General features: G+C 40.3%; 1 protein-coding gene across 1 annotated transcript in view; it reads left to right on the plus strand.

The window, feature by feature from the left end:
* The first annotated feature begins 2464 nt into the window (after positions 1-2464).
* Positions 2465-19268, plus strand: part of wdr11 (WD repeat domain 11) — a 49003-nt gene continuing 32199 nt past the window's right edge. The window contains exons 1-10 of the mRNA XM_047603264.1: positions 2465-2661; positions 3729-3840; positions 5092-5245; positions 5470-5643; positions 5811-6012; positions 9121-9286; positions 11551-11653; positions 12304-12502; positions 13235-13335; positions 15250-15426. Of these exons, the coding sequence (XP_047459220.1) occupies positions 2576-2661; positions 3729-3840; positions 5092-5245; positions 5470-5643; positions 5811-6012; positions 9121-9286; positions 11551-11653; positions 12304-12502; positions 13235-13335; positions 15250-15426 (1474 nt within the window). The 5' untranslated portion in view covers positions 2465-2575. The remainder of the gene's footprint in view (positions 2662-3728; positions 3841-5091; positions 5246-5469; positions 5644-5810; positions 6013-9120; positions 9287-11550; positions 11654-12303; positions 12503-13234; positions 13336-15249; positions 15427-19268) is intronic.

The raw sequence follows: 19268 nt of genomic DNA on the forward strand, positions 1-19268 counted from the left end.
GGCTCAATTAATGTGACAGATTAGCGATGTGCATGTTGAATGCGCGGAAAGCTGTGACCAGAAAGAGGATTTTGACGGCCGTCATTTAGGATGCTAAGTGAAATATGCAGTCTTCAGTCAACAAATTGTCAATTAACGTGTAAATCAGAAAAAGAAAAAAAAAAGCTAGAGGGGACCCTTGATCCTAGATCCGTATATTTCACAATATATCTACAGAACAAGAATGACTTGAAATCACTGGACATGGCAGAATTATCAATGAAACCTATTGAAATGCCCAAGGAACAGCATTAACAGTGCTCCCACATTTAATGCCAGTCACGGCTACATAGTTTACCCTGAACTTGAATTTACTGATCCTAAAAATGAGTCACAATTTAATATATACATATATTTCCACCTTTATTGATCATAAAAGAGAGCGATATGCTTCATTGAAAACACTATACCAAGTCATCTTAGTCAGCTTGTCAATGGAGTTAAAAAGAATTCAATTCAGTTAAATTTTATTTGATTTGTATAGTGTCAGTAACTATACAAATCGTCTAAAGACACCATACAAAGCCCCAGAGCGAGTATGTGGGCGACTGTGCCAGGAAAAAACTCCCTTCAACAGGAAGAAACCTTGAGAAGAAGATTTTTGGTCTGAAATAATCAAATGCTGTTAAGAAATTGGAAATATTTCCTGATGTCACCAAGCTCAAGGAGATCAGGAGGTCTTACTTACCATTTTATTACATTTTTCTGCACTTCACTACAACATCTATTGTGTCTGTATATTTCCTTTGTGTCGCACTGCAAACTGAACTGACATTCCCCCGGAGAAAGACTCTCCACATTTAAGGTCAACTTCTTCCAGAATGCTACGAATGAAAGTCACAAATTAAGAGTTTTTTCCAATGTTTATTCTTTTGAATATGTAACTCTATGTATTTAATCTTATATGTGTGCTGAGTGTACCCTCAGGTTAGAATAGAGCATTAAACTTTAAATATGATTAGTAGTAGTTCATTCTGGTATAAATGCACAATATTAATTAACCATATAACAAATATAAGAACCATCCGTGGCGCTGTTCACTCCCCTGAGGCACAGCTTTGTATTTTACACCTTTGGGTTATAGCTCACTGCAATGAAGTGGCACCAACTGAAAGGCTAAAAAGATTTTGATGGCGCGATCTGCCAGCACTTTATACGAGGCCAGCTGTGGTGTCAAGAAGCCCTTGACTGCATTCCCGTGTGTACTGCTTCCTGGCACAGAGGACGAGAATATGATGCCACCGTCTTCCTGTGGGACACAGTGAGCGCTGCACTCTCTTCTAACATGAGCCTCAAACCCTCCTCATCCTGGGGGGTAGGGCATAACCAGATTTTCCTGGCAGTTGTTTGTCCGTGATTGTTGTTAAAATAAAAAATGATGAAAGAAACAACACTTCCACGATTATTCGATAGTAGTAATGGAAGTTTTGCACAATAAACCGTGCAAAATTTTATGTAAGATAAGATATTATCTGGTTCCTCTAAATCCATCCAAGGAACTCTTTGCCTATCACACAACCACATCAACAGCTCACACTCTCACCATGTTGCTATGTGAATAATCTGTATCTTGCACAACTTGCAAAGCTCTACATATATCCATATATTTCATAGGCATATTCTCAATTCCACAGTCATATTTATATTTATATATCTATACTAATACATTACATTTTACATATAATTCATGTCCAAGACAACTGGGGCCTTCCCGTGTGCATGTTCTCCCTGTGTCTGCGTTGGTACTCTCCAGATACCCTGACTTACTCCCACAATCCAAAGACGTGCGCATTAGATTCACTGGTGATTCTAACTTGTCCGTAAGTGTGAGTGTGAATGGTTTTCCTCTTACCTCTTACCCGATGACAGCTGGGAGAGGCTCCAGCCCCGCAGCGACCCTCCAGAGGACAACCGGATATAGAGGATGAGATATTAGGTGAAAAAATGCTGTGAGCTGAGAATACTTTCAAAATGCAAGAGTTAATAGTTTATTCTCATCAATTAACAAACTGCAGTGAATAAAGAGAACTTTAAATCAAATGAATATTTGGTGTGACCACCCTTTGCCTTCAATAAAGCATCAGTTCTTCTAGTTACACTTGCACGTTGTTATATATTTTTTTTTATTTTGCTGTTTATATTGAGCATCTTGTGTTGTGCATCGTGTTCTATAATAACAATAAAGACTATTCTATTCTAAATAAGGTAGCACTTTATTAATCCCTGAGGAAGTTATTGTCACGTAGGATGCCTAAAGAACAAATTATCATACACACACAAATAAAAACTAAATTTAATCTTTATTTACTACCCATCACTTATTTAGAGAACTTATGTATTATTTTTTTTTCTCACCGCACCCAAGTGAGATGTGGAACCTTGCCTCGCTCGATTTTGTTCGCCCACGGCGCTCCGTGATGAAACACCGTCTCACTTCCGGTTAGAATTCACAACAGAGCCGCAGCACGGAAGCTAATTAATTTGAGCAACGTTTGGCTAATAAGCGTTAATGTAGCGTAAATACGCATCACCAACAATGATTCCTTACACGGTCAACATCAAACTCGCGGCTCGGACGTTGACTGGCACGCTCAATTTACAGAACAAAACCGCTGTAGATTGGTGAGTACTGCACCACTGCCGCTAGCATAATTCAGCCAATTCAGTTCAGATGTGCGACTTCCAGATGACATTCACGACCTGTCATTAGCATCGCAGGACGTGTCCTCATATTATCCTTATAACAATCACCTGTGTTGCTGCTGAAAAAGAAAATGCAAGCGGTGTTGATAATGTCGATTTTTAGCAAGAAACTTAAAACATACAGGAAACCTTGTTGTCATGTGATGTCACATTTTTTCCTGGGCCTGATGAGTACCTCTTATTCAATACTTAACCAGCGGAGACTGTCACCTCAGTGTGACTTTAAGTTGTGCCTGTTCGTGAAGAAAATCAAATAAAGGTCACAGTAATGCTGTCGCACAGTTAAAGTATTATATACATGAAGCTGACATGGATTCCTTTACTAAATATTTCTCAATGAATTGTGGCATCGGGAAAAAAACTATCTTCACTTATAATGGCTATTAAAATATGATGCGCAATTTAGTTTGTTTGTTTTTGTTCTCTCATAGGTTGGAAGGTGCTATGCCTAGTGTAAAATGATAACTTAAGTTAGGTACACACTGATCAGGCGTAACACTATGACCACTGACAGGTGAAATAAATAACATACAATGTTCTGCTGGGAAACTTTTGGACCTGACATTTGTATGGATGTTGCTGTGGCACAGACACTAAAGGAACAACTCAAAAAACATGAATAATAGCGCAAGTTAACATCCTGTTACCGGACACCACAGGACACCCTCATAGGGCCCATGTCCATGAACTGATGAGTCACAGCTGTTTTGGAAGCACATGGGACACCTACACAATATTAGGAAGGTGGTCATAATGTTTTGCCTGTTCTGTCTTTATTCACACCAGTATAAACAAACTAGTGTCACACTATCTGGAAACACAATCGTAATCATCACAGACTGTGTGTACCACTTACAAACTGTCATTTTTACTCTATTGTGAAAAGTGCTTGCAGTTCCCTTACTTTTGCCTCCTCAGTCACTTTCCTCTTTATCTCTCTTCTTCTTCTTCTTCTTCTCTTCCTGTCTGGCTTTCATTCCTTGTAGGGGTTGGCAGGGGCTGATAGCTCAGGGATGCCACTCCAGTATTCTGATCATCGATCCAAAGACATCCCAGACCATCCAGGTGCTGGAGAGACACAAGGCAAATGTGGTCAAGGTAAAGCTCACAAACAAACACTTTTTCTGTTCATTTGTTTATCTCTAAAGTCGGACTGGATTTATCTACTGTGTTCTTTTCCACTTACTCTGTGGATTATTTCTTTGAGTCAGTTAATAATCATGTGGTCCTGTAATAACAACAATAGTAATAATAATGTTTTTGCCTATCCCTATTTCCCAAAACTTGTGTAGGACTTAAAGATGGTTTCCATCAATGCATTGATTAATAGTTGCTTCATACACTACAATATAGAATAAAATATCAGAAAGTTAATAAGTCCACAGAGAAATAATTGACAAATCAGTAAAAAAAAAATATTTTAAGTGTTATTTTAAAATTTAAGTTAGCAGTTTAGTCTGCTTAATGTAAGAAGAAGACACTTCAGACACTCTCAGTTGTAAAACATATTTATTGAATATCTGATTCTTGAACGCAAAAACATAAATCATACCTTCTGACCTTTATAAGCTTTGAATATCTTCCCATGTTTACGCTATATTTTCTTAAAATATGTGTCTGTTTTGTCCTGATTTTCTTCCTTTCAGGTGAAGTTTTATCACACGTGTGCCAGTACTGTGGTATTTATGTCTCCCAGGACTAACATTAGCATTGTGCGACCTTGCGCCAAGTATTTCTGCCTCTCTCCAGCAGACAGATCCAGCTCTGCTTCACTGTGTAAACCAACACCAACAGTGCTGATAATGGTTGCTTCGGCATTGACGGAGAGCCCTACTGTGTATACGTCCGTGTGTGTTTATATATGTATGTTTGTGTGTTTTGTGGAAGTGCAAATAATGGCCTATAAATTCAGCAGTGATTATCGGTGCCTGGGTACTTTCCAAGGCTTATATTCTTCACTCCCGAGCACGCTTTAATCTTGTAAAGCACTGCAGCCACAGCAGTGGGCCATCCCTCACCACCCAGTCTGACATAAGAAAGCTTGCTGAATAAAAAAAAAAAAAGAAGTAGTCACAGTAAAGAGCATTGCTATTATGGAACAAATACACAGCCACAATCAATTATTTAAACACCAGCTTGTATATGGAGTCTTTTTAGGTATAGAACTTGCATTGGTTGCTTTGCGATGTTGTGTGTTTCTTATTGAACGTGCGTCTCATTACATTACTTTGCTGTGGTTTTCTCCTTCAGTTCCAGAAAAACTTTTGCCGGTGACTTTCTGACTGACTTTCGAGTTGACAGACGTCGACGTGTCAGTGTCTATGCTCAGTTGGTGTCTTGTGTTGACAGGTGAAATGGTCCAGGGAAAATTACTACCACAACCTGAGCTCGCCGTACTGTCTGCGACTGGCCTCAGGAGACGCCTCGGGGAAGATTATAGTTTGGGACGTGGTCAGTGGCACTGCCCACTGTGAGATCCAGGAGCACTCCAAACCCATCCAGGGTAAGACGCCTCAGAGAAACCAACTGTGTAGGCTTGGGCAGAGTCTTTGTCAGCTCAATTCAGGAACGGGACATTACCTTGGCAGCCCTGCCACGGAGACGTATTGGACCGTTGCCCAGTTGTTGGCTATTTGTTTTCATTAAGATGCTGTTACTGCCACTCCTGCTGGCCCACACCGTGCCTCTTTTATCCCACCTTCTCCTCTCTGTCTCATTCTCTGTCAGACTTGGAGTGGTTGTGGAATCAGGATGCGTGTCGTGATCTTCTGCTGGCGGTCCACCCTCCCAACTACATTGTTCTGTGGAATGGAGACACCGGCACCAAGTTGTGGAAGAAGAGCTACGCTGAGAACATCCTTTCGTTTTCTTTTGACCCCTTTGACCCGACCAACATGGCATGTAGGTGGATCAACAGTCAACCTGTATCAGAGACTTTTACTTCTTTAGTAAAATCAAAGCTTGCATTGTCTCAAGTGACTAATGCAGAGTTGCTAACAGAATACGTATAGTGTAAATCTGTGAGAAAGCATCATTATAAATGCTCTTTCCCTTTTCTTTCTGTGCAGTGCTGACCAGTGAAGGAATAGTCTTTATCACAGACTTTACTCCCGCCAAACCACCAGGCAGTACTGGCAAAAAGGTCTACATCGCCAGTCCTCATGCAAGCCCAGCACACACCAAACCTCCACCCACCGCTGCTCCAGCCCCCACCGGTGCCAAGAAAGCCCTGAACAAAGTCAAAGTGCTCATCACCAATGAAAAACCAACGTAAGTTTAACTTAATTATGCTTTCCTCAGTTATATTTTAAACTGAAATGTTGTGAACATGTGATGATTGGGATTTTTTCCTTCTCCTTAAGATCTCCCTGTCTAGGGTCAAACCTAAACGGCAGCATTGTCCTAGGAAGGAGCTTTAGAGGAAACAGTTATCGACCTAGATATAACTTTATTTCCAGCATTGAATTTCCTCTTTACGCTTAAGACCTGATTCTAAATTAAGTCAACGATGAGCAAATGAAGACTTTGCTGTGAGAGCAGGGAAGGATTTGATCACTTGACATATTTGGTTCATTGATATTATTTTCTACTAAAACACACAAGAAGTACCTTGTTTTTTTTTTATGGCATTAAGTGGCAAACCCTTAAAATAGTATACAACATTATATTTTACAAAGAATTGTAACAGGTACCAAAAATCTGTTTGATGTGCTCGTAGCTTCCTGTCTGAGCTTTTGTGATAATCAAGCATCAATATTTATAACAGCAGCCTCTCTCTGTGTCCACCCACCCAAACGTCTCTAATAACAAACACTCCATTAATCGTTGTTCATCTTTATTCTCTCTCCTCCTGACTTTATGTTTTCTGTTGATATGTCACACTTCACTTCCTCATCCTTCACACTGTGTAATTGCTCTTGAAAATCCTCTCTCCCTTCAGTCAGTCCTGCGGTGTTTTGGTGTTCATCATGTTCATTATTACAGTATCTCTTCTCACTGGCTTTGTGGTTGATAGATGCGTGATTTAAACAAGGTTCTGTTTTCCCCAGACTTATCATGAAGTCACTGACTACAGCACTATATCATGCACATTAGTGTCTCATTAGGCTGCCATTGCTCTGGACCGATTTGGTCCCTTCATTAAGATAAACAGGAAATGGCTTCCCACCCGTACTTGGCCGGATAGGATGTGTTAATATTAACATGACATGAGTAGTAGTACTGTCAGAAATATTTATGAAGAGCAATAAATTATTAACTGAAGTCACTACGCTTCTTAAGATTTGAGGCTTGAGCAGAAATTGTAACACTGCGGTTACCATGGCAATGTCAAGTTGAATACCCAGAATTCCCCTTTTGAGCAGCTGATGTTAGTGAGGGAATTATCAGCCTTTTTCCGTCATGCCGTTAAAAACTCCAGCCAGACTTTCGCCGAAATTTCACCAAAGACAAGTCATACAAATGTTTGTACAGTATCTCCGAAGCGGAAACATGCTACGACCGAGTGGACCAGTCACAGCTCTTGCGGTGTGTAGTTCCATTTCTGCACGGCGCATATCAGCTGCACCGCTAGGGTCTGTGCAGGGTCTGCGTATGCTGTGTTGGTGTTAAATTGATGCAGAGGTCTAAACCAACTGTAAGTAGCTGGAGATGAGCTGCATGTCGCCTTCAACTGTCAATGTAGCTGCTGCACCATAAACAGTCTTGTTTTTTTGTTTTTTTTGACACATATTCGATGAACAGCAGCTAGATTTATGACACTAAGAGAGCATGAAACATGTATTAATCTAATACATAGAAGTTAAAAACTATGTTTTTCTGACATGGTGATTTGTCGGAATCGTTGTTGCACCCAAGCGAAAACCTCCAGGGCTGAAAAATAAAGCGAATTTGTAAATATCTAATGCAGTTCCTTGAATGGCCACTTGAGAATCCCCACATATTCCCTTTTAAAATACCCAACTTTACAGCAGAAATAAAGATGTTTAAAAGCTAATTATGAATTAGTCGGGAGTGAGGCAGTGTCAGGCGCTGGTAAGATGACAACCAATGGACCGAGGTACCCACTGTGTACTTCAAAACCTCTCTGCAGAGATCCTGTGGGTGATGGGTCAGTGTTTTTATCGTTTTTTTTTTTTTGTATTTTTCTCGCCTGCTGCTTGTGCAAATATGCACATATTCAATGTCCGTTTTCACATCAAAGCCGTCAAATCAAATTGCTAATTTATGGCCCGCTGTCTGCCTGTGTCAACTTGTGGAAATGTGGAAATGTATTCCGTATTGTCTAGATATCAAACGTTCAGGCTGCAGTGACTACACAGAGTAATGCACGAACCCGACATTTGACTTGAATGTCATCAGGCTTTTGTCAAAATTAAACTGGGTTCTCCACTTAGGCTCCAGCGCTATCAAACACACCTACAGAACCCATTGTACTTTCCTTCTCTCTCTCTCTCTAAAAATGTGTCACTTTCCTTTTAGCATCTAAGACACATAATTCTCATTCACCATTTTCTTTCTGCTGTTTTTCCTTTGGTGCTTCAGACGTTTGAACTCACATCTCCCCGTGGCCACATTCCAGTGAACTGGTGCGATTTAGTTCAGTACATCATAAAAGTTTGTCCATTGAGGCCATTTTATCTGTTACGCTTCCCCCAGATGATAATGATCTCCACTGAGTTATAACGTTTGTCTCTTCTTTATTTGATCTCACCATGACCTAGAGGAATGAAGCTGTTGGAATGAGTTATGACCACGAACCTGCTCATAGCTTCATTGAAAACCAGCCCTCTGTTCCTTCTTCTTGGCTCATCTGCAAAGCGCTTGTGACAGCGTTTGTTGTCGCTGGGAGAGATCAAACCTGGCTGCTGCAATGACTGATAGTATTTGTCATTAATCGTAAACACACATGAAAGAGGCTACAACAAATAACAGATTAGCTTTAGGTTTTAGAACTCCTATATAATAATATAAAGGGAATTCTGTCTGACTCTTCCAGTGCATGCTTAATTCATCAGCTACCCACGATTAAACCGAATCCACTTTTAAGTTTACCTTCATTTGCCTGCAGCTCAGAGAGACCACAACGATGATTACTAATTCATCCATCTTTCTGTATGGGAAGACATGAATATATATCCAGTTGGTTTTCGAAATGAGACAGTTTTTCTTTTCAAGTCCAGCATCACACCGGTGCACGTAACATTTGCATATCCCTGTGTTATTGTTACGTCAGAGTCTCATTATATCTTGATTGTGATGCGAATGCCCACTGACATGTGCTGGATCTTGTACTTTACAGTGTAAATTATCACCTGACACCGAAGTTAACTCCTTTTTCCTTAAAAAGTGTCTTTTTGCTACTTTGTTGTGCTGCAGCGCGGAGGCGGTGACGTTGAACGACTGCCTGCAGCTGTCCTACCTGCCGTCCAAGAGAAACCACATGCTGCTGCTTTATCCCAGGGAGATTTTAATCCTGGACCTGGAGCTCAGCCAGACGGTGGGTGTGGTGGCCATCGAGCGCTCCGGGGTGCCCTTCACACAGGTGAGACGACGCGCGTGTGCGCGTGCGGGCGAAGTTTGTGCGAGCGGAGTTTTAATTTGCCAATTTTGCAATAATTTTTCAAGGTTAGGATTCTGTCAGATCTTAGCCCCCGTCTGGTGTGGATCAGAGGGACATTCCTGCTGTGCATTTGGAAATTACATGTAGAAAAAAGTTGCCAAATCTTTGCACATGATTTTTCAAAGAAAGGATGGTCTCTCCTCAAATGAACCCAGTTCACACTTTCTACCTTTAATATATTATTCAAAGGATTTCACCAAAATCTATCTTTTTTTTTTTTTTTTTTTAATGGATGATTCTTCCGGGAAGCCAATTCACCCTGCAGGGAGTGATAAAGGTGTCTACTTTTCTTCCCCCCTCTGAGTACTCGCCTCATCAAGGTGTGATGACTGCTCAGCCGAGACATGTGCTCCTTAACTACAGCAAAAAGAATCTCTCTCTCCAGCAAACACATCATCTGGCTCCTGGTTCCTCTCTATATAGTCACTGCAAGCGACAAGGTTGAACTTTAGTTGCCAATTCCCTTCTTTTAAGGTGTGGATCTCTAACTGGAAATTGATGAATGCTGTGAGGGTATTATAGAGGAGATTGGTCACAGCTCCAGGATCAGTAATGGAACAGAAAGTCTCTTAATGATGCTCTGTTCACTCTGCTTTCTCTCTTAACTCTTTCTATCTTAACCCTAAGCAATCCCCGTTTCAGTGGCTAGTCAATACACAGAGTAGCTTTTCACTGGTTGTGCTGTAAATAGTTCATAATACGCCTTTTAAGGGGATGTTCTCAAATTTCAAATTCACTGAATGTGCATGCATACACTGGTCCTCAGGTTACGCCTGCAGCCTGTTGATATATTCTTCATGTGTGAAATTGAGTTCTGTTCTTTATACTCTCTCTTTGCCCTCGTATATCACACTTTCTCCTGGCTGTCAGTGATCTTGTTTTAATAAACGTATCCACGATTTAACAACACAAAGCTAGAGATGGAGCCTTTGTAGTCGGAGTAAGCCCTAAAGACACCAAGAGCTAAAGCGGAGTGGGATTACTCCGATGCCCACGCTCTGTACGGCCAACACCTCCCTTCTCTAAGTGTTATAAAGTGCTTGTCAAACAGCCAATTTGCATGACTGATGACACTGCTTAGCAAAGGTCTAGCTGGAGTGTAGACACTCCAGTGTCAGGTTTAGCATATAAACAATGTGTAGTTTCCAGTTTACCGTGCTCATGCCGTTTACATCACCTATACCGAAGGGGTAAGGTTATCGTCAGAGTTAGAATCAGGCGTGTAGTTGAAGTGGTCAGGGTAAGTGACTACGCTTTAAGTCAATGGAAAATCCATTGACAGATAGAAACACAAGTTTGTATCCTCCCAGACGTCACGTCGGTCATTAGGATGCTTGAGCCGTGTATCAGTCAATGCTCAAATTTTACACGTACTGTATTTGTTACGTCAATTGTATATGAATATGGACGATGCATCCCCACTTCCTAGCATTTGCCAAAGTGGCGCTATTTTCCCGGGGAGATTGTGAGATTGGAGCCACATTAACGATGACCTTCCCGCAACTCCACCAGCTGCACTCAGCTCTACCTCCACCAGCTACAAGGAAATTTTGGATTATACACTGTACTTATTTTTTTTTTCTACTCTCACGGTCCTACAGGACCACTTCGTGGAACAGTTGGCATGACAGCTAGTAGTCATTGATGTCCTTTCCTGCTTCTATAGTGTTTCCATTGTGTAACTATTAATGGATATTTGAGTATGCATCAGTATTATATTACCGACCTAAAATGACAGAAAAAATCTTTGATTTTAAAAAAAAATTACATGCGCTAACCAAGAGGGTGGAGCTTATGACCTATACTGCACCCAGCCACCAGGGGGAGCTCTACTTGTTTTAGCTTCACTTTTGAGGAGCTGTTCCGTTGTTCATCTTTGTACAGTCTATGGTCTGTTATAATTAACAAACAGACGTTAACTGATTTGGTTGCTTTTTAAATGGCAAAACCTGTTCTTTACATGTTTACTTGCGCTACATTAGACAAGTTGACATGTGCACATAGTCATGCATTTGTTAAGAGATTCTTCCAATTCTGTGAAACATTCATGATGCAGTGCTGAGAGCAAAACACTAAGTATTACCTTGGGAACTTTTAAAGGTGCCATATAAATATGAGCTCTTCTTCTTTTACCACCTGTTCAACCCTAAGTGTTAAAAAAAACTGTTGGCAACTCCTGTGTTTAGGTGATTCCCTGTGCTCAGCGTGACGCCCTCTACTGTCTCCACGAGAATGGTTGTATCACGCTACGAGTGTGTCGCTCCACCACTGCTCCAGAGGAAGCAGCAGGTATGAAACCTTTTCACAGGGGATCAACCGCTCGCATACAACACACGCAAGTTCTACTATACTCACTCACAGACTACTCTCACTCCTCTGCCATCCCCCAGTCATCATCTATTCAGCCCAAACTGCACTGTGCTCACAGACTCTAGCTTTTTTTTTTCTATGCTCCACTGGGTATTTAGCCTCTTACTGTCTCAATTATCTTTGGCATAGTCTTATAGGCAAATGTGAGTCTATTGTCTGGCTAAATCTCTTTCTTTTCGGGTTCATTTATTCTACTTGCTATCTCTTCCACACACATCTCATCGTTCTCTTTTCCCTGACGTTTCCTTTTGTGTCTCTCAGCCACTTTCATTTGCTTAGATTCTTTTCTTATCTCTTTAAACCCTGACTTGTGTCTCTCTGCTCTTCTTTTCTTTTGTACTTTTACACTTATTCAAACATTGTCCTTCTGGTTTCTCAGTCGCACTTTTCCTCTTTCTACTCAATGTATCTTTTTCCTTCCTTCTTTGAGCCCCTTTCCATTTACATCTTCACCAATTTGCTCCGGTTCCCCCACAGTTGTTTTTATCCCCTGCCTTTCTTCTGTGTCCGTGTCCTCATTCCGTTTCTCCAGCACTTTAACTTTTTGCTCCTCTCCTCCCGTCCCTCAGACCCAGAACAGAGTGTCCAGGAGCTCGTGTACGACCTGCGCTCTCAGTGCGATGCCATTCGAGTCACCAAGACGGTGCGGCCGTACCGCATGGTTATCTGCCCCGTCAACGAAAACAACGCCGCCCTCATGGTCAGCGACGGCAGAGTGATGCTGTGGGAGCTCAAAGCGCACACCGGCAAGCCTGCTGCCAATCCCAGGTACACGCACATAAATCTGCAAAGTTCTGTTACAGTTATCCCGATCGCATGGAGCGGTAGAGGTGAAAAGTTTGACAACTTTGTGAGGTTTCTTAAACTGAGTTTAAGCTACATAATCCCCTGACCTACATCGTGGTTGGGAATCTGGCTGTCGTTGATGAGCCCTGCTTTCCTTTGATGGAGCACTCCCTTGCAGATTCGTATTTTCTCTCTAAAGTTTGCCTCCTTGGTGAGATGGAGCGAGTTCTCTTCGCTGCATCCGAGCAAACCAGTTTAATTTAGGCAAGCAGGAGAAATGTACAGTATCAAACAAAAAGAGATGACATGTTTTTGCTCTCATTTTAGACTTTCTAATTTACTGGGAGTTTTCGTTCACGCTTCTGCAGATTGAGCTTTTTTATTTTTTTAAGTTCAGATTTGACTCACTGAAAGGATGAAAGGACTTCTCTCAGTGAGGTGGTGTTGTAATGGTAAACATAGGCTTTTTTTTTTTTTTTTTTATCGAGTAGCATCTAATCAATACAAGGAATCAGAAGCCGTGTCATCCTGTAAGAACGCTGCTGTCGCCCACTCGCTCGATAATTTATTAAAAAGCAGACGATATCCGTCATTTACACATTCAACACTCAACATTCATCCATCACTCCCCGTTCAGTGGCTTCAGTAACGGATATGTGCCAAGCTTGAAATTAATTTCTAACATTCTTTCTTTCTTTCTGTCTTGTGTATCAGTTCGGGTCTGTCGCCGCTCTACTCCCCCGTGTCGTTCTGTGGAGCACCGCTGGCTCCGAACCAGAAAAAGATTCAGGACCTCTCTCTCAACAGCATGATCGGTACGTCTGACTATGTAACCACGACGACGCCGTTTGATGCTTCACAGGCAGAATTTCACATGTGTGACTTTGTATTGCCGCAAAAGCTTCCTCACTCCCTCCATAGACTTTTGTGAAAGAAAAAGGCGAAAGAAGAAGACACAGTTAGATGCGTGCGTGTGTGTTTGTGTGCATGAGGTCTTCTTTTATTGTACCTCTGTGGGTTGTGTGGGCCTTAGGGCACCCCTTGAGTTTCTGCTTTAATGTGTGACTGCTGGTTTCTCCACTGTGCACTACACAGGCCAGTGTTATTCCCCAGTCTGAGCAACTCGGTACAAAGAGTCCCGCGGGTGCTCGGCCCTTCCTGCCTTTGACATTTTCTTCCTTTTTTTTCCCCCCGTCTTCTCTTTTGTCTTATGATGTGTTTCAATCTACTTCTCTCCATCATCTCTTTCCCTTCTGTATTGATTTAGAAGAGAGTTACCTATCAAAAGATGAATGGGTGTTTGAAATAATAATGAGAGACGTTTTTGATGCTTTTCTCTTTTTCTGTCCTACATTATTCAGTTATATTCAGCAAGAGCCAAACTTGGAAGGGAGCTTTGGGGAAGTAGTAGGTAGAGGAGAGGATTTTGCCATGTCTCCCTGTCACACACACACATACTGATTGGATTCGTCTACTCTCTGGGGCGGTTGCTTTGTCTGACAGTTGCTGACTAAAGCTCCTGTTATGAGGGAGCATCACTGGCTTGCAGGTTACCGAGGTTCTGGAAAATAAGTGTGTAGTTAAACTTGCATGACACAAGAATACCTTAATATTCAGAAATGTCAAACCATATTTGTCTGCTTATTTCACAGTTTCATTTGCTGCTTCTTGGCAATCTGTTGTGTAGCTAGTTTTTATTGGTGTATTGGTTTGGTTGGACTAACCTCCTCATTTCATTTTATGACACCTTGAGGCTGCAGCGTCATCAATGCTGAGAAGCAAATGTATAAGATATAAGACTGAACATTTAAAAGCTATAAAATTGAGTCATTTATCGTCTGTGGCGAGTATGGTCATTGAAATTGGTGCATTAGGAATTTTTTAAGAGGAAAAACAGTCAAGTTGAACGTTTTATTCATTACGCTGTTTATTTTTATTTTACTCTAATCTCATTTTATTTTATCTTTCTTGTGGATTTTATGAGTGTTTACTTTTATGTTCAACGAAGCTACGGTGACAAAGTAATTTCCCTCGTGGATCATTAAACACTGTCTAAGTCTAATTCTACGTCTAATGAGCTCTGTTACAAGTAGTCGGGATCTACAATAGAATTTCACAAAAAAAGAGAAAGAAAATTGCAAACTCATCCCAGTGCTAAAATAATCCCCCTGTTTTAACATCTATTTACTTTTGTTTGCGTCATATGTAAAACTCCTTTTTTAAAGTCGTACCTAGAGCTACTCTGGGGTGCCATTCAGTTGTAGATGTCTTTTGTATCCTAGGTCTTGACTTTTGCTTCATTTTTTATTTATTTATTTTTTTTTCTTTAATGTGTCTTATATATTTTTTACATTTTTCATATTTTTCATATGACAGAAACTGGTTCCTGCACTGGAAGCACTGTATAAAAAGTTAAATGATTTAGATCCGGGGCTTATTTCATTAGTGCAGACTTATTCTGTTCTCATGTGTCTCGTATATGTTATTAGGCACAATATAAATTATTTCTCTGTACTGTAATACATAGCTATAATTTTGTTGTATTGCATTGTATTGTATTGTTACGATGCAGGAAGAAAACTACTCCCTCTTTCCTCAAATAAAAATGTCACTGCTAAGCATGTAACTACCCTATGTTTCATTTTTGCTTAGTTGTACCATTCATCATGTAGCAGCTGAATATGGTTTGGTCCACATTTAACCTTTCTGTGTTATGGTTTTACCTCTAGGCCAGACCTTGATACCTGGTGAGGCTACTCCTCCAACATTCAACCAGCAGGAGGTCCAGTTGAAGTTCCTGCTGACTGGCCTGCTCTCCGGTCTGCCGCTGCCACCCTTTGCCCTCCGCATGTGTCCACCTCTCACCACCAAAAACATCAACCACTACCAGCCCCTTCTGGCTGTAGGTAGGCAAAACCGCACCACATATGCACACACGAGCCAAAAAAACAGATAAAAGGATCAGATAGAGCCCTCAGAGATTCCTGATTGAAAGTCTAAGGGAAAATCCATATTGCCACAGTAAGTACAAGTGACTTATTGATTTACTGCGTCTGTAACATGAATCACAGGTTTAGTTCTCACATGGGGTGATCGAGTGACGTTGGTCACGTTATGACAGTGTGTATTGAGCTGTTCTAAGTGACTGGGTGGGGGTTAATGTTTAAAGGTTTCAGGGCAGCCTGACGCTCTACGGTCTGTTAGCAACCTTTTCTAAACTTTATTTTGGTTGAAATACAAATTCTATCACATAGTCAAGCAAACTTAGGTGTGTCTTAATGCTTCTGCATCGTGTATCTTTCCTTGATGTCACATATTGAAAAAGGTCTCATTTCTCACTTCCGGACTTGCGATATTCAGATAATTTAGGTAGCGGCTATTTAATGCGTTGAATGCTTCATGGTTACGCGTGGTCATTTTGAAAACACTTCTGAAGTTGTTGCCATTTGAGATAAGTTCATATTGAGTTACTATGGAAACAACCGGAGGCTCTCAAAGACTCAAATGGAGGGGCTCATTAATCTACACAAGCTCAACATCATTGACCTATTAACGGTAAGAAATGTTTTTTATTATTATTATTTCTGAATGGATTGATAGTTTAGAGGATTGTAGTTATAAAAAAAATGTGAATTTTATACAATATATATATTTTTTATAAATGTGGTGCATTTATAAGCTGCATTTTTCAAAAAAAAAGCATGACAATACAGACTTAGACAGACTTTAATGGTCCACGAGGGAAATTACTTTGTCACTGTAGCTTTGTTGCACATAAAAGTCAACACTCATAAAAACCACAAGAGAGATAAAATAGAATAAGATATGATTAAAGTTCCCACTGGATTATCTCTCTTAATGCTACTTACTTGAACTTTTTTACTTGTCGAGCTTAAGTTTTTACCATGAAATGACTCTTCACGCTGTAGAAGTTTTATTAATGTATTTAGGCGACGCATCCATCATTATTACTTTTTGGGGCTTTTCTGTGACTCATCTTCATCTATTTATGTCAGATCTGATTCAACAATGGAGGAATTTATGTTACCTTAGAAGAGAAGCACACCACCGGCAGCAAAATCAGGTCATTAGCAGATATAAGTCACTGATTTGGAGGTTGTGTTTGTATAATTAGAAATAATGCCGCTTTTTTCTGCTCTTGCCATTGGCAAGCGGTTAATTTATTCTCTATCCTCAGAGAAGCCTTAAAGAATCTATTATATAATTTTTTGTCATTGTTCGTATAATATTTTGTGGTTTAAGATTTTGTGAATGTGAGAGTTTTTCTTAATTTACGTCAAGTAGTAATTATATATGCATAATATGAAATTATATTCAAGATGTCAACTTAACTGTGGCATGAGAAACTTTTTACCTTAGTTAAATTTCCACAAAGCCTTCAGTACTTGTATTAAATGACTCTCCACAGACATAGTAAATTGCAACTTGACTGGTGTATATTGACTGAGGAGTAATTCTGTTTCCTGAAATGGGATTTCATAATCCTTATCAAGGTTACCTGCAGTTACTTAACTTGTATTTTGTCATACAAAAATATTCAGGTAATAGGATTTCATTACAAATAGGGGATTTTCCCAAAATATTTCTTCAAAAAATAAAAACCTTCAGGTTTGATTATATAGTAAATGGTAAACTTGACCAAAGCAACATCATTTTGTGAAATCTCCCATGTTCATATTTTTATGTATCAAAATCAAGTGTAATTAAAATTGATGTGCCATTTATTATCTTCTTACACTGACTGTGTCTTTTTCCATTTACCTGCTTGTTACCTGCTCATAAAACTGGACTTCATGCTCAGGGCCAGGATGGTTTTGGTGAAGGACAGCTGGAGAACCCTACACACACTGTAGAGTAACACTGGTGTAATCAGTGTGGGAAAAGTTTTGTGGGACTGTTTCATCAATGTATCCACACTGTAGAAAAGCTTTACCGCTTGGACCAATCCCAACAGCTTTCGGACACTACACGTATCATTGTTTGATGCAGTTAGTGACTGCTGTTGCATCATTACATGACAGACTGCCGCGGATCCCCTGGTTATCCCATAATTACACATTATTAAAACATGGTGATTTTGTAAACAAATGTGTGTGATGTTCATGAAATAAAAAATAAAATAATGTTTAAAAAGGTTTAAAAAATGTGTCTCACTAACGGCCACTAATGGCCATTAATGACGCTAGAGAAGCAATGTATGATGGGATATCCACCACCCATTGAGTGACAATCGGATGGTCCCTACTTTTCTCAATATTTTATGGGACTGTTTGAGGGCCCTGTGTAGGGCACAGAATGTGACCAATGTAGAGCTCTATATAGGGGTTAGGGGGCGATTTCGGACACAGCCAGTCGGGTTAATCTTTGTTTCTACTTCCTGCTTCACTTTCAACAATGTCGTCTGAAACCTTCAGCGAAATGTCTCAGAAAGCGAGTCATACAAATTTGGTATCTGAGCCACTTCAGTTAACCCTTCCTTGATGTATTCCGTCTTTATTGATCCAAAACAATCCGTTAGAAAGTTGCAGAGATGGAGAAGCAGCTGGAAACGCTAAAGTGGAAACACGCTATTACCAAGCAGACTACTCACAACTCTTGGTCAGCTACGGTGTAGGATGTTGGTTTAGTATAGCTTCAAGTTTATCCGCCTCATTACTGCAATTCTGCATAAAATGATTATCAAATTCAATAGCAAAATAAAAACAGAATTGTGCATAGCATTGTTTTCAATTTGTACTTTTATATATGTCTGCACACTTTCAGTTTCAGTTAAGGCTGATACCTCCTGCCGTTCTCTCCCTAGTGCAGCACACCTTCAATTTAGTTGTCAAGCTGAAAAATAGGCTACACTCAGTCCCCAGACGTAGCCCACATAAATTAATGATACCTCGAAGATGCATTGGTTCCTTCAGAAGCACAGACACGCACATGAATAATAACACATTCGCACCTACTCATCTTACAACCGTTTTCTTTCGGTCGTTTTGCCTCTCTGGTATCTGGAGTTCTCTGCAGCTCAGTCCTTACTTAATGGCTGCGATAGTATGAACAGACCTGAAGTGACTATTACTGCTATCTGTTATTACCAACTTTGTCAACTTTTTTTTTTGCAACAAATTGCAATAAAGGCAACCATTTTCAGCGTATGTTTCTAGTCACTGTGCGACTCTGCACCGTGTGCAGTCAGAGCCCATCATGGTGCAGATGGTGAGGGGTTGACGCGGCACAGCTGGTTCCCAGTGGTGTTCTGAATCTAAAAGTAGAATGGTGTGATTAAGTTTTCCATGCACATAATTTGGCAAGTCCTTGTAGTGATCTTTGAAGTAACAGAGTCAAATAGTTAACAGTCTCTACCTATGTATTGCAGTGTGCCCTTTTTTTCCACCGTCTATGAATTGGCTGGTGAATGTTAACAAGTGTTAGGTAATGACGTTGGGGATTTAGTTGGAGGACGCTGTAAGTGTTGTCAGGTTGAGGCAATGGTAATTCAGAAATGTGATTAGTTAAAATTGTGTCATCAGGCCAGTTTATGTAATTTATAATTTCTTTAATTAGCATAAGCAAGTTAAAATTTTGGGTTTTGGTAATGTTGCAGTTGGCCTCACTGTTGTGTTTTAAAAATGTATTATTTTTTTTCTGGAGTCTGGAGTTGCAATTGTCACTTTACCAGTAATGATGCTGAGGTTGGTACTGTGACAGGTGTTTTGGCAGATGCAGCCATATGTCA

The sequence above is a fragment of the Mugil cephalus genome, chromosome 13 (assembly GCF_022458985.1).
Source record: "Mugil cephalus isolate CIBA_MC_2020 chromosome 13, CIBA_Mcephalus_1.1, whole genome shotgun sequence".
In the NCBI taxonomy this organism is placed as follows: Eukaryota; Metazoa; Chordata; class Actinopteri; order Mugiliformes; family Mugilidae; genus Mugil; species Mugil cephalus.